At 45.4% G+C, this 15,727-nt stretch overlaps 1 protein-coding gene across 1 annotated transcript in view; it reads right to left on the bottom strand.

Moving 5' to 3' along the window:
• The window catches only part of frem2a (FRAS1 related extracellular matrix 2a), a 71,429-nt gene that overhangs the window by 45,776 nt on the left and 9,926 nt on the right, over window positions 1–15,727 (bottom strand). The window contains exon 3 of the mRNA XM_063202507.1: window positions 5,679–5,825. Within this exon, the coding sequence (XP_063058577.1) occupies window positions 5,679–5,825 (147 nt within the window). The remainder of the gene's footprint in view (window positions 1–5,678; window positions 5,826–15,727) is intronic.

Genomic DNA, 15,727 nt, shown 5'->3' with positions numbered 1-15,727 from the left:
ATGACCAAGTCGTAATGTATTACTAAAGGCCCTATGCACTGTCATAGTGGTGTAGTACTATGGTAGTAATGTTTTTTTCAGTGACTATGACAACGTTCCAGTGGTAGAACGGCATACACTAAGGAATATTTGGTGATTTAGAACGTTCATATAAACTAATTAAACAAGGAAACTGCCCATGTTAACAGTTTTTTTAAACCGATTTTGACGAAAAATGCCAACGTAAATGCCCATACTACTACTGCTACTGTCTCTGTTCAAGGGTTTCTCTTTCCCTTCCACAGCAACCTGGTAGTGGTCTTGGGTACTTCTCGGGGGCTTCTCTGATGTCATTTGACATTTTGGAAGACATTAATTGCCTAATATAAAAATTACTGAACTTTCAACTAGGGGGATTTAAAAGACATTTATGTCTTTACAGACAGAAATATAAACAAACAAACAAAAATCTGGTGGTAAGAAACCACATCAGCTACAAAAAAAAAAAAGATTTCCTCGTCACTACCGTATGTGCGTTACCAACTGGTGCCTCAATGGAAGAGGACTAACTCGAGCCAAAAAAAGAGGTTTGCCTGAGCAGCTCAGATGTGACATTATTCAACAAAGTATCAAAGGACTGACGTTTTGACGCTTGCCACGTCTTCATCAGAATCAAGGCGCCATTGCACCAGATCACTCAGCAGCAGATGATGGGGCTGATAACCCGCCTCTGTAGTGGTGGGTGGGACTCACAGGGGAGGTTAGATGAGGGGCGCCCCGTGGCTATGAGAGTTCACCAGGGGTGTCGACACCCTCCGCCAAGCCCACCTAAGCCAAGCCAGCAGCGGGGTAGGGGGTAACCCTACCCAACCTCCCCACCTCCCTGGTCCTTCTCCCTGGCTGCCCCCCCATGGAGTGGGTACCTCAGCCACACCTGCCCAAGGGCGTTTGATCATGGGCACATCAAACCTCGACAGCTGGCAGGGCTCCTTCTGGCATCGTCACGGAAACAGCTGTAGAGAATTAATACTGTGCCTGCCTACCTCCTCCAGCCCAAATTAAAAGATGACAGCACTGCTAGGACACCCATACATACCACTGTGTGCCTGGTAACCTAACACGAATCAGGCTACCGAAAATGTTGCAAGGTGGTGATCCTGGTAAACGAAAAAAAAAATATGCACTGTACTGTATCTGGCAACCGAAAATGATGCAAAGTATCCGGCAACCTGACATGTGCCACTGTAGCTGCGGCAGGCAACCCTAATGGCACGAATACACCAGAAGCGACTAGAAGAGACAAAGGCGACGAAAGTAATTGACTTTGTATGGAGGAGTTGGCGACAGAAGAGACAAAGGCGATTTAGGTGACAGGAGGCGATTTGAGCAACTTGAGCGTCAGTTTGTAGTTGAACTTCAGCGAATATTTTGCTAATTGGCTATGATGCAGTTCAGGGACAGCCGCCACAGCCAACTGGAACGTCAGAATGCTTGCATTCTGCTGTTAACGGGCAAACTCAGTCGCTTCTATTGCTCGTGTCGCGCTTGCTATGAACACACTTCCAATGACTCTTTGAAACATTGGTCTCTTCTTGTGTATTGACGGAGCAACATATGTCAGCCTACCTGTTACCCGACCGTGTCACGTCACCACTTGGGTACACTAAATTTGACTGAGTGGCTCATTTCAGGTTAACAAAATATGAACACAAAATCTCTGAAATGTTAAGTCAGGCAGTGCTAACAAATTGGCTTGAGCACCTAGGGTCATGGTGAAAAATAACAGAGGTCAGAGAGTCCTCCACCGAAATTACCTATACTAGTACACGCAGTTGCCTACACCTTGCACATGTGGTGATTTTTGAATCAAAAATTAATGCAAGGCATAATTTGCTCAACTTAATCATTCGGAGCGAGGAAGGATCAATATAGGCCGCAGCCTGTGGTAGATTTCCCACTGACATTTCTCCACTAGAGCCATGCTGACACCAAGCTGCAATACGAAATAATGAAATTCAATGAAGGAAATGAGAAGTGAGAGGGGCAATCTTCAAAGCACGGGCCCCCTTACCAGTCGAGAGAGAGAGAGAGAGAGAGAGAAAGGGGAAATAAGACAGAGAGAAACAATGATAGGAGAGAGAAAGAAAGAAATAGAGAAAAAAAGAATGGAGACAGAGAGAGAAAGAGAGAGAGAGAAAAACAAGAGACCGTTACAAAGGAAAGGACAATCACCAAAACCAAACAGACATGAGAGAGAAAGAAAGAGAGAAAAGAGTGAGTGAGAGAGAGAGAGAGAGAGAGAGAGAGAGAGAGAGAGAGAGAGACAGAGAGAGACACAGACAGAGAGAGATGAAAAGCAGTCACAGAGCGAAAGCGAAAAAAGAAAAGAAAAGAGAAATGAAAAAAGAGAGAAATAAAGTACAGAACAGAACAGCACAGAGCAGGCATCTCTCTCTCTCTCTCTTTTCTATCATTCTCTTTTTCTCACTCTATCTACCGCTCCGGCAGGGGGTCAGGCTTCATCGATAACAAGTTTAGCCTCTGAGGCCCACAAGGTGTAAAGAAAACCAGGGCCATGAAAGGAGGAGCGGGCGCGAGCGAACGACGGGAGGCCGAGACATGGGGGCCGAGGCGAGGCAGCGAGTAGTGTAGCGTCGGGGGTGAGCGGAAGAGCGGCCATCCTCAAACGGAGGAAAGCGGCGGGCACGACCCTGCTGCCGATGGTAAGGGCATGGCAGGGCACAGCCTCCCGACCGCAACCCTGGCATGAGGGAAAATAACAGAGGAGTGGAGAAAGAGAGAGAGGAGATGAATGGTACAGAGAGATGGAGAGAGAAGGTAGGCAGAGAACGGGAGGATGGGGAAGAAGAGAAGAGCAGAAAAGAGGAGAGAGAAGAGAGATGGATGGAATCAAGGAGGACAGACAGATAGAGGGAGGAGGAAGGTACAGAGAGTGGACGAGTGGAGGAAGAAGAGAGGAGCAGAGTAGAAAGAGAAGGAGATAAATGGAATGAGATGGAGAGATAGAATGAGGATCATGTAGAGAGAGAGAGACAGGATGGGGAGAGGGGGTGAGATGGGGGGATAGTGGGATGGGAAGATAAAGGAGAGGAGACAGAGAGGAAGAGGAAGCCTAGATGTGGAAGGCTGCGGGGCCCAGACTCGTTAAAAACTTTTGCTCTTGACTTGGTGAGCATTGCTCACACACACTCGCTTTCTTTCTCTCTCTCTCTCTCTCTCTCTCTCTCTCTCTCTCTCTCTCTCTCTCTCTCTCTCAGCTGTCTGTCTCCCTCACTCTCTATCACACACACACACACACACACACACACACACACACACACACACACACACACACACACACACACACACACACACACACACACACACACACACACACACACACACGCGTGCACACATACACACACGCACACACGGCCATACGAGTGCATACTCACACAGTCTTGTGTCTCTGAACTTATGTATATCACAGAGGGAACTGTCTGAGTTCCTCCACTGATGTCTCCTTCAAGCGCACTACGCTACACTACACTACACCACACTACACTACACTACACTACAGTATGCACTGTCGACATCCCCCCTCACTGACAAATTTAACAGCATAACAAATAAGCAGCCTGGATGTACTCCCCCACAACTCTTCCCCGACACCCCATCCCTCCCCATTCCACGGGACCGCTGCTGTGATGTGAGCGATGGGGAGGGTGCAGAGATTTCAGCCCACTACATGGCTCTGTCTATCAAACTAATGAGGGGATCGATTATAGCCAGAGTGAGGATGGGTTAAATTATCCCCATGTTGCACTGATTAGTGGGGCTCATTTATTTTCATTTGCCTACACTTGTCAACCTCTTACTTTCTCCCCCCCTTTCTCTCTCACTCCATTCTCCCTTCTCTCTCTCTCTCTCTCTTTCTGTCTCTCTCTCCCTCACTCCCTTCTCTCGTTCTCTATCTCTCTCGCCTTCCCTCTTTCTCTCCTCTGTTTTCTCTCTATGCCACCTCTTCACTGACTCTCCCCCCATCCCTCTCGTCCTAGCTTGCTCTCTCTTCCCTGTGCCTATCTCTTCCTACCTCTCTGTCAAACAAATACATGCAGAACACACTACCTCCTCCATACCCCCTACACACACACACACACACACACACACACACACACACACACACACACACACACACACACACACACACACACACACACACACACACACACACACACACACACACAGATAGGGGAGAGAGAGTAAGACACGGAGGAAGAGAGAGAGGGATGGGGACAGAGAGAGAGAGAGAGAGAGAGAGAGAGAGAGAGAGAGAGAGAGAGAGAGACGAAAGATATTGACAGAAATAGAGATAAAGAAATAAAGAAAGAACAAAAGAAGGAAAAGAAGAACAAAAGAAAGAAAGAAAGAGAAAAAGAAAGAAAGAAAGAGAAAAAGAAAGACAGAAAGAGAAATAGAATGGGGCAGGCGGTGATGAGAGCGGTGCAGTGCAGTGCAGGTGGGAGCCGAGGTGCCACCACCGGAATATGAATGCGGACCTCCCGCGAGCCACTTGCTCGTTGGCCCGCCGCGGTGTCTGGTTTGGAGATAACCAGGTGTTTGCTCTCTCCTTTGCTCTCAAGATGAGAGCCGCTGCGTACCATCTTTCATGTTTGCCCCCAGAGACGCACAAAGCACCATAAACCAACTCTCACAAAAAAAAGAAGAGAGAGAGAGAGAGAGAGAGAAAGAGAAAGAGAGAGAGAGACAGAGAGAGAGAGAGAGAGAAAGAGAAAAAGAGAGAGAGACAGAGAGAGAGAGGAAAAAATCTTAAAAGCGCAATGGAGAGCGGTTTGCGATAAGCGTCAAAAAAAAAAAAAAAACGCCGGCAACGGCAGTGCTGATGGCTCTTCTGCCGCAACACATGCTAATGATCAGCGGGATCACTTCACGTATTCTAAACAGCCCAGCGGGGGCTAATGTGATTAACCAACTGCACTTCACTGTTGACGTTTCCCGCTGTCGCCTCACTCCGGTGAAGTGTGTACTGTGTACTTTGCTCTGTGTAAGACAGGGGCCTGTGTGTACAGTACAGTATGGAGATGGGATGAGTTTTCATTTTGAGGTACAGTGTAGATAATTCAATATAGAAGAAACATAAACATATGTTTAAACTAACTCTCTCCAACATGATTTGCGTCTAGGTTACTCCCATTTGGATTTCTGGTAACACTTTAGAATAACAGTCCGTTAAAAAGCTTTATGAACACTTCAGTATTAAGTATTGATGAACTAATTATGAACAAAGTTTTTAAAAGTTTGTAAATAAGTACGAATCTACCTACGGCTGCACAGCTCCTCCTGGACGAGTTTAATGTGTGTTTGCCTGCCTGACCGGGCGGGAACCACAACAACAAGGTCGCCGCCTTTCCTATTCTATATTAACTCGTATTCATGTTGTATAAATCTGTAACTGTTACACATATTTTATAAGCCATCTTTTCCATGTGTGGGGGCCAGTGGTGTCGTACAGGGGGATAAAGTGAGTCACCAGGCCCCTGTGTATATAGGGGGCCCACACAGTGTCTAATTTATGTAAATATACAGTATTGCTGGGAGGAGGGAGGGGGTCCATTGAAGCTGATTGTACATAGGGCCCGCAATTTGGTGCTACGCCCCTGGCGGGGGCCACTACTTACCGACAAAGGAGGTTTCCCCCAGGTATCCCCGCCTGGTGAGCAGCACCTCCAGGAACTTGTCCTGCTCGTCCACCACGTAGCTCTGCCTCTCCATGGAGATCCAGGCCCAGGTCAAGCGGAACTGCTGGTTCTTCAGGCTGTTGCCTCCTGCAAACGCATATCATTGCCATCATTAGTGTCACTGTGCTTAATAGTAATATAATAATAATAATAATAACAACAATAATAATTATACATATGTTTTATAGTGCTTTTCTGGGCACTCATTTTTCTCTCAATTTACAGGTAATACAAGTACATACAGTACATGCTGATACATACAGACACTCAACAGAAGGTTCAACAAACTTTGCAATTGAAAAGTCTAAAATCCTATCCAGATGTTTATCATTTGAGGCTATACCAGAATGTAAGACTGTTGTGAGAGGTCTGAAGCATGTGCATCATATCTGACTTCTCAGATACAGTATTTGTTTTTCACAGTACTTATCAGTGTTTTTCAATCTACTGGTATGGATTTCTTCAGACCATGGTACCAGCCCATAGAACAGCAGCCTTTCAGTGCCTGCTCTCCCCCATACTGAGGGACAGTGTTGCTAATGCTAGTTGCCTGCACCACTCTTCGTGGAGAGTAAGCATACATCTCTGCATATGGACAGCATCTACCCAGGGCCCTATCACACACGGACACAGACACAGGCACATAGGGCTGGGCAATATGACGATATATATCGTTATCGTGATATAAAAGTGTATATCGTGACCTTTCTCCTATATCGTTTATATCGTGATAGTAATTTTATCAATTTTATACAATTGAATATCATTTACTTACATTGCATGTTGTCACAATGCACACTATAAGTTAATGTAACTGTAAAAATAAAAAAAGAAGATCAATTTTAAAGAAAGGTTGTTTTGCGACATGAAAAAATAAAGAGCAAATAAAGAGAATAACTGAAAACGTATGTAATTGTGCTATATCGTGATATATATCGTTATCGTGATATAAAGTAATCCATATCGTGATATTGTTTTTTTCCATATCGCCCAGCACTACAGGCACACACAGACTGACAGACAGACAGACAGACAGACAGACAGACAGACAGACAGACAGACAGACAGACAGACAGACAGACAGACAGACAGACAGACAGACACACACACACACACACACACACACACACACACACACACACACACACACACAGCCAGACATATATACCTGTATGTACAGTACTGTACATGCACACACACATGCCCACATGCACACACAGACAGCTGTAAATGATCATGTCTGGTCTGATATTAAAGGCCATGGTGGTTATTTAATACATTAAAGACCTATCAGAGTTATCACTGATTGATTTACGCAATCGGCACAGTAATTAGTGCCTAATGAGACATGCTGGTATATACCCGGTCAAAGTGCCAAAGCATCCCTCTCTCTTTCTCTCTCTCTTATATACTGTACTGTACATCCTATTTCTGCTTTACAGCCTCTCTTGCAGTCTCACTCTCTCTCTCTCTCTCTCTCTCTCTCTCTCTCTCTCTCTCTCTCTCTCTCTCTCTCTCTCTCTCTCTCTCTCTCTCCACATCCACACATGAACTGGCCATGTAGAAGTCAGCTTCATAGCCTTCAAAGCCCGGGTCTTCTCTCTGAGGAGCCGGCATAGGGGATATCAAAGCTGAGGTTTCCAGGAAAACTTGTGTCAGGAAAAGATTGGCTAGGAAAAACACGTCCTCCCGAGCCGGCCGTTTCAAAGCAAAGGGAAGGACTTTGACAGTGCCTACTTCAATTAGGGCCCGCAAGAATGAAAATGATCACGCACACACACACCAGCATGCACGGCACACACACACACACACAATATTAACACACACAGCACACTCACACACACAAGCACACCTCCCCTTATGCATATTTAAACCACACATCTCGACACGAGCCGCATGTGTGCGATGATAAGCTGCCGACTGCTCCATCTAACACGGCTCCACTCTGTCGTATGCAAAGCATCTTCAGTGATCCTTCATGCCCATAGGTTAGGATTTAAGCCCTTCTTACTAAACCTTTCATGTATGTCATAGCACAGAGAGAGCACACTGCACAAGTCCTAAGGGCATGATTTTGTATATATATATATATATTTTACAATAACTGCTATTCTGACAGTTTGCGGATTTTTTTCCCCTGCAGACTAATTTGGTACTTAAACTAATTAACTGTCAACCTCATGCCTCACGTGCAATACAAGCTAGTCTACTGTAGCCTTAATCACATACACTGTATGACTAGGCCTATCAGTGGGGGGTGCATTGTTTGAATGGTGATGAAATACAGTACACAGTTCAAAGGTCAATGCAGCTCTTGAATTTCACATATTAGTGTTACATTATGTTTCTCTATTTAAACCAATCTCTCCAACCACTCTCTCTCTCTCTCTCTCTCTCTTTCTCTCTCTCTCACTCTCTTTCTAGTTCTCTGTATGTATGCATTCTCCTTCTTGCTTACTGTTTCCCACTGTACTTACATAAAAGGCTTGATGAATCTGATTGTCTGACAAAAACATATATTATGAATGGGAAACGATGCGTCTCTTGCTGCCGATACTGCAGTCCCTACTGCTATTACTGTACTGATACCACCACAAATGCTAAAACTAACATTAAAATAAAAAGGGTATTAGGAAATAACATGTATTAGCCTACATTTGTATGATAAGGATGTAAGGCATTGCAGCTTATTTGAGTTTGTATAGCTATGACGAACACAATAAGTGTTTCTTTCCTCACACTACTTGGCATTAAGCTAAAAGGAAAGAGGATGCATACGGCATCGTTCTGTTCGCTTAACAGCTTTCAGGCTGAAAGACGTGGGGCTCAGCCTTGCGTGTGCCGGCAGCCTGACTGCTCAAGAGGGAGACGCTCACAAGGTTCAGACAGATGGTTGCAGACAAGAAGGATGAAGACATCCCAAAATAAGACTACATCACCGTTACAAGGCTACAACAAAAGAGGAACAGAGAGAGAGAGAGAGATGCAGACAAGAAAGCTTGTGAAATAGAGGGAGGGATGGAGAGAGAGGGAAGCAGAAACAGACAATGAATAAGTGAGAGGGATAGAGAGAGGCAGGAAGAGAGACAGAGGGAATAGGATGACAGGGAGAAAGATGAACAGAGAGACAGAAAAAGGACGTGAGAGAGAGAGAGGGGGGAGAGAGAGAAAGAGAGCTAGAGAAAGAGAGAGAGAGAAAGAGAGAGAAACAAGCAGACAAAGAGAAAGAGAAAGAGAAAGAGAAAGAATAAAGAGAAAGAGAAAGACAGAATAAAGAGAGATGCCACCAAGGAAACGTGTGCATTTGTGCTTTTGTCAGGCTGAACAATGAGAGGGTGTTTACCAAGTGATCGTCTGAGGGGTCGTAAGTGTCCCGACTAAATAAAACACCTAGAGCTCCTGGCAAAGCCGTAAAGGCCCTCTGGAAAGCTACTGGAAGAGGAGCGGTCCATTCTCCCGCATTTTAACATCACAAAGCTGTCAAAGTGACGGATATCGGACCTTTAGAACACACCATGTTTTATGGAGTCCCCTCTGCATTGAATTTCTGCCAGCCATACGCTAACTCACACGCATGCTCAGACGCACGCACGCACACGAACTTGCTCACACGCACGCACACAAACTTGCTCATGCGCACACACACTCACGTGCACCCACGCATGCTTACACCCCACCACGCACACTCTCCTCATTGCCTCCCCAAGGCCGCCGGTCATGCGTCCACGGATGGCTTCTCGGGGACCGCGGTGGCATCTTATTCCACTGATTTATCGAGGCCTCAGGTTTTCTGCTCTTTATAATATTGTCGCCAACAATGCACACTGAGGCCACAGGGGTTGTCTATGAAATGTGCCTCTGGATGCTACAATGCTGTCACACTGACCTTAAATTTCAGTCTGCCTTTTGCCTTCCATATACAGAGACAGAAAAATACGCACACACACACGCACACGCACACGCACACACACACGCACGCACATATGCACACACACAGGCACACACACACACACACACACAGAACACCCCCTCCCACCTCCCACCTCCCACCTCCCACTTCCCACCTACCACCCCCGACGCCCTGAAACCTGATCGCTACTACTACTATCCTCATCCTCCCGGCCGGGTTACCCTTAACAACCGTCCAGAGGTGCTTTGTGATTACTATCTAAAAGTTTCCCCACAACAACTACTACTACTACCTCAAAAGGAAAAGAAAAAGAAAGGAATGAGTAGGGGGAGAAACAAAAGAACGGGGTCCTTAAGAGAATAAGAGAATTACAGCAAAAAAATGTGGGGAAGCCCTTGGGGGTGCGCTTCTGCTGTCGATAACGAGAGAGAGAGGAGACTAGCACTATAAAAGAATGTCAAATGTCAAAGAGAGGGAGAGAGAGAGAGAGAGAGAGAGAGAGAGAGAGAGAGAGAGAGAGAGAGAGAGAGAGAGAGAGAGAGAGAGAGAGAGAGAGAGAGAGAGAGGTTGATGCAACTTCAAGACAACATGATGCTTGGCTGGGGTTGAGTTGGGTTGGGGGCCCCCAGGAGACCCTTGCCTTGCTGCTTTAACACCCCCCAGCCCCACCGCCCATTTCATGTGGATGATGATTAGCGCTCGTAAGGGACACATCCTCAAAAGCTCCACAGTACACGGTTTGTTAAAAAGCTTACTTAATGACTGTCAATAATTTAGGCATTGTCACTAAATGCGTAACACACAAGTTGCGGTTTGCAGTACTTCAAATTAGACAGCCCTGCCCAGCCCAGCCCAGCCAGCCAGCCTTGATTTGTCAAAGCTAAGGCAAAGAGGTTGACTGCCAAAAGGAAAGAGAGAGGAAGAGCAGTGAGAGGCAGAGAGAGAGAGAGAGAGAGAGAGAGAGAGAGAGAGAGAGAGAGAGAGAGAGAGAGAGAGAGAGAGAGAGAGAGAGAGAGAGAGAGAGAGAGAGACAGAGACAGAGACAGAGACAGGGAGGCAGGCAGACAGACAGACAGACAGACAGACAGAGACAAGAAGAAAAAGACAGAGAGAGAAAAAAGAGAAAGAGTAAGAGAAATGGATAGAAAAAACATGAGAGAACAACAAAACTCTCATGATACACAGCCAGCTGGAGTAGTTGGCGTTATCTGTGCTCTCAGACAACAGAGCTTATTAGCGGTACTGGATAAGCCTGCAGTGTAGTGTAGTATGGCCCAGAGACAGGGCTACATGGGCGTGCCCTCCAGGCCCCTGCCTTAGCCTTAGCCTGTCCATACCTGTCCATCAGGGGCCCCTGGGCCAGGCTGAACCCTGATATGAATCTCACGGCTATTGTCCAGCTAACATACGGAAACGCTTGCACACACACACACACACACACACACACACACACACACACACACACACACACACACACACACACACACACACACACACACACACACACACACACACACACACACACACACACACACACACACACACACACATCCTCGCATGCACGCATGCACAGTGCACACACACCAACATGTGCACGCGCACGCGCAGACACACAAACACAAACACACACACTCACACACAGACCGACATACCGACATACCGACAGACAGACAGAGAGACAGACAGATAGACAGACAGACAGACAGACAGACACACACACACACACACACGCGCGCATATGACCCACACAGGCAACTGAGTAACCACAGACCTCTTGACCGCGATCCCTAACTATCTCTTTAAGTCTGCTTTCCTTTCCCTGTCAAAATGTGTGCTGTGGTCTCGCAATGGGCGCAATTAATTCCAAACATGTACCGATATATCTATCTATACAGTATCATGGCATTCATTCACGTGTCAACGGGGTTATTAAAAGTCTGCTATGAGGCACACATCGATACTGGCTGTGCCATAATTGGCGCTTTTGTTGCCCGCGAGCGCTCTGTAGAATGTGAAATGTGTTCTCTCCGCAAGTACTGTAATACTGCCAGTGCCTACAGAAGCAGGCATGATTAGTTGAGCTCGAGTGACCTTGTCGTGATTAGCTGTTGTTGTTCAAATCACTGAGGCTTTGCACTGAAACTAGCATTTAACAGCTGTACTTCTCTCTCTCTCTCTGTCTCTCTCTTTCTCCTTCTCTAATGCAATATCACACCACAATGGCTATGTTCAAAAACATTGTCTGCACAAGTACGTTTTTCTATATAATGTGCACAGAGTAGAGTAGACATTAATGGTGTTGCACTGATTTGAGCGCCAATTCTTGTCATGTATTGTAAAGTAATTGATTACAAAATTACTGTATGTCCGGAAGGTAAAAATTGTTCTTGTAGCCACCACCGACAGGCCTGTTCACTCTTTGCTGAAAAGATTCTACTACAGCACAAGAACACTGCTATGACGTTACGGAGAGCCTTAAGTAACAGATTAATACGTCGTTCCACTTTTGGTGACAGTCATGTTATAACAGATGCTCTGTGCAAAGGGGTTAAAACAACTTATACAGCCATGTCTTGTAAGGACTTGTGACAGGACAGTGATTTCAAGCAACTAATCTATTGAGCAAACATGGCGGTCGCGAGATGGGATGGGAGATAAAAGGTCATGAGACCAAGGTGTTGGGACCAGGCCCCCAGGCTACTGAGACAGACTACTGGCTGTTAAAGTGGGGGGTAGGTTAGAAAGAGAGAGAGAGAGAGAGAGAGAGAGAGAGAGAGAGAGAGAGAGAGAGAGAGAGAGAGAGGGGGAGAGAGAGGAGAGAGAGAGAGGAGAGAGGGAGAGAGAGAGAGAGAGAGAGAGAGAGAGAGAGAGAGAGAGAGAGAGAGAGAGAGAGAGAGAGAGAGAGAGAGAGAGGTATCAGGGGGGCTGGAGGCTCAGACATAGTGTTCCAGACATAAAAGAGGAAAAGATGTGGCAAGATGAGACCACCTTCCCTTCCCTTCCCTTCCTCCTCCTGGTACTTCCAGAAAGGTCATGCTTAATCTGATCTGAGGGAGTCTGAGCTCAGAAACATATAAATCACACCTCAGATCAGAAACTGGCAATTATCACAATCCTTAATAAACCTCTCATAATTATACTTACTATAAACAGCTCCAGCACTACCAAGAAAAAAAACTCATCTATCAGCTATCATTAATTTCGGTCCCACACACTGCTATGGAAGTTAAATAGGTAATTGGCTAAAATATGAATGATAAAAGTAGACTGGTGCTGGTTTCAAAGTCCTAAAACAAGACAAAGACAAAACAGACAAAGACAAAGCAGTAGACACTCAGTAGGCAGCTCAGAAAGAAGGTTTGATTATTACAAACACACACATGCACGCACATACTCACGCGCGCACGCACACACACACACACACACACACACACACACACACACACACACACACACACACACACACACACACACACACACACACACACACACACACACACACACAGTGTCTTACAACGAACACATTCCTACAACATATTCCTTCTGCGAGAACTCAAAATTTATTTTGCCGACACAGTGAGGGTGGTAGAGGGAATAGCAAGTAAGCAGGGTCTGTCTGTATATGTTTGTGTTTTTTTTAATGTTATATCAGTGTTTCCCATACATTGAGGAAACTATGGCGGCCCGCCATAGTTTAAATTTGGCCGCCATAGTTTACGAAAATGTGAAACAAAAACACAAAAAACAAAATTTTTTTTTTTTTACTTTTTTAACGATATCCGTTTTTGTTAAAACGATTTGAATTACGATTTTGAATTTCCATCGCATTTTCCTCCTGGAGTAAATTACATCCTATAGGCCTAGACTCTGTATTGGTTAGATAAGTAGTCCCACGGTAACACAGAATGAGGGGAAAGCATTAGGAAGTGACCGTAAGGGTATTACAGTTGATTCATGTGTGCACACGTGTAACATCGGGTGAGTAACAGAACATGTGCGCAACGATGCGTTATGACACGCCGATATGCGAGGATCTTCGTCCAAATCGCTAGTCGCATGCATCATCGCTAACTGCGTTTACATCGCGTGCCGCGTGTAAGGGAAATGTTAGTTGTTGACATGTATGAAATTCACTTCAATTTGTACTGTTTCTTGCTTCAGTTGTGGACAAAACGATTGGCCAAACTCACAATAGAAAGCCTTTGCTGTGCTACTGTCCCAGAGAGCTGAAAAAAAAAACCTTCATGTCACACTTAACAGGGGTGTTAACCAATCCAATGAGTTCTCTCTCTCTCTCTCTCTCTCTCTCTCTCTCTCTCTCTCTCTCTTTCTTTCTCTCTGTAGCCTACTATTTACCCATAGGCCTAACAAATGGTGAATTTCTGAGCCATTCTGATAATTTTGAAATTGTTTCAGTTGTTTATGACTTGTGTATGACTGAAATTATCTCTGCATACTATCAGTGCTGCATTGCTTTGTAAAGATAGGCTATTCAACACACTTTAAAAACACACTGAAAAGATACGGCCATAGTAGCCTACTGAAAACATTTTGTTCATAATAATGGTGATTAATAAATGGTGGTCTTAAATTTTCATACTGACATCCTTGAATTTGACTTGGTAGATCACGGCAGACCATCAACTTGAAAAGTAGATCTTGGTTAAAAAAAGGTTGGGCACCCCTGCTATAGAGAGAACCACAAGTGCTTGAAAGACAGGGATCAAAAGCCTAGTCAAGTTGTTGTAGTTTACTTGGGTTTGGGAGCAATATAAAAAACCTTCAGAGAAGGGACAGTTGGGATGAGTTTACTAACACTCCCTAGGCTTTGTTTTACAGTTGTAATGAGTTTGGTGACAGACCTTCATTGACACAGCAGAGGAGACATCGGGCTGCATATAGAAATTAATGTGTAATGAATGTGAATATAGACATAAATGTGTAATATGTTGCTCAGCCCTTTTAATGGGAGGAATTTGGAAAAAACTGGCCCTGTGACCAGCACCCCTCATGTAGAATGTGTACGCCTACAGATATGTGTGGGGGAAAAGGCATAGCCTATCCTCTAAGACCCTTTTTGTCTATGCGTTAACAATTTCACAGTGCTCTTAAATTCTTATCTCTGCTCCTATTTTGTTTTATTATTGTTTCCCAGACCCCTGCATGAGGGACGAATGAAACTGTGTTGTAAACAGAAATTATTCACTGTACTGCATTTTTTGACAATGACAATGTACTACTATTATACAAGTCATGGGTAAAATCTTATGTAGCCTTATTTCTCAAAATATAAATGGCTGAAATATAGGCCCAGGCCTACAGTTTCTCCATGCGCCAATGTCATACTGTAGTCATTGTTTTGCATTTACGCTGCAAGAATACACCCCCCCCCCCAAAAAAAAAGGCCCGTGTGAGAAGACCCCCCCCCCGGAAAAAATAAACCCCGGCTGCCCCCATAGTTTCCAAAATTTCTGTGGGAAACACTGTATATGGTCTGTTAAGCATCTTTGGGTGTCTAGAAAGGCATTATACAAAAGCTTTGCATTATTATGCATTCTCATGACCACTGGCATCTCCTCCCCAGCTCAGCTCATCAGCTCGTGTGGCCTCTCTGCCCTCTAAAAGCACAGGGGCCATCCTTAGCCTTCCAGCTCACTAATTAGCACTCCTGTACGCAGGCATTAAGTGCTGAGGAGAGGACTCTTTGCAAAGTCATGCTGTGCTGCCGTGTGAAGCTTTAAAGATTACAGACGGCCCCACCAGAGAAAGGAAGGGATGGGATGGGATGAGAAGGGAAGAGAAGGGACCTGTTCTGAAATGCCACTACCACCACCACACCTGTGATGTGATGAGAAGGAAGGAAGTGTGTGTGTGTGTGTGTGTGTGTGTGTGTGTGTGTGTGTGTGTGTGTGTGTGTGTGTGTGTGTGTGTGTGTGTGTGTGTGTGTGTGTGTGTCTGTGTCTGTGTGTGTGTGGGGGGGGGGGGGATGTGGGGGAGAGAGAGAGAGAGAGAGAGAGAGAGAGAGAGAGAGAGAGAGAGAGAGAGAGAGAGAGAGAGAGAGAGAGAGAGCAACAGAGAG

The sequence above is a fragment of the Engraulis encrasicolus genome, chromosome 7 (assembly GCF_034702125.1).
Source record: "Engraulis encrasicolus isolate BLACKSEA-1 chromosome 7, IST_EnEncr_1.0, whole genome shotgun sequence".
Classification (NCBI taxonomy): domain Eukaryota; kingdom Metazoa; phylum Chordata; class Actinopteri; order Clupeiformes; family Engraulidae; genus Engraulis; species Engraulis encrasicolus.
The sequence above is the reverse complement of the archived record's forward strand: the minus strand, read 5'-3'. Positions and strand labels throughout refer to the sequence as shown.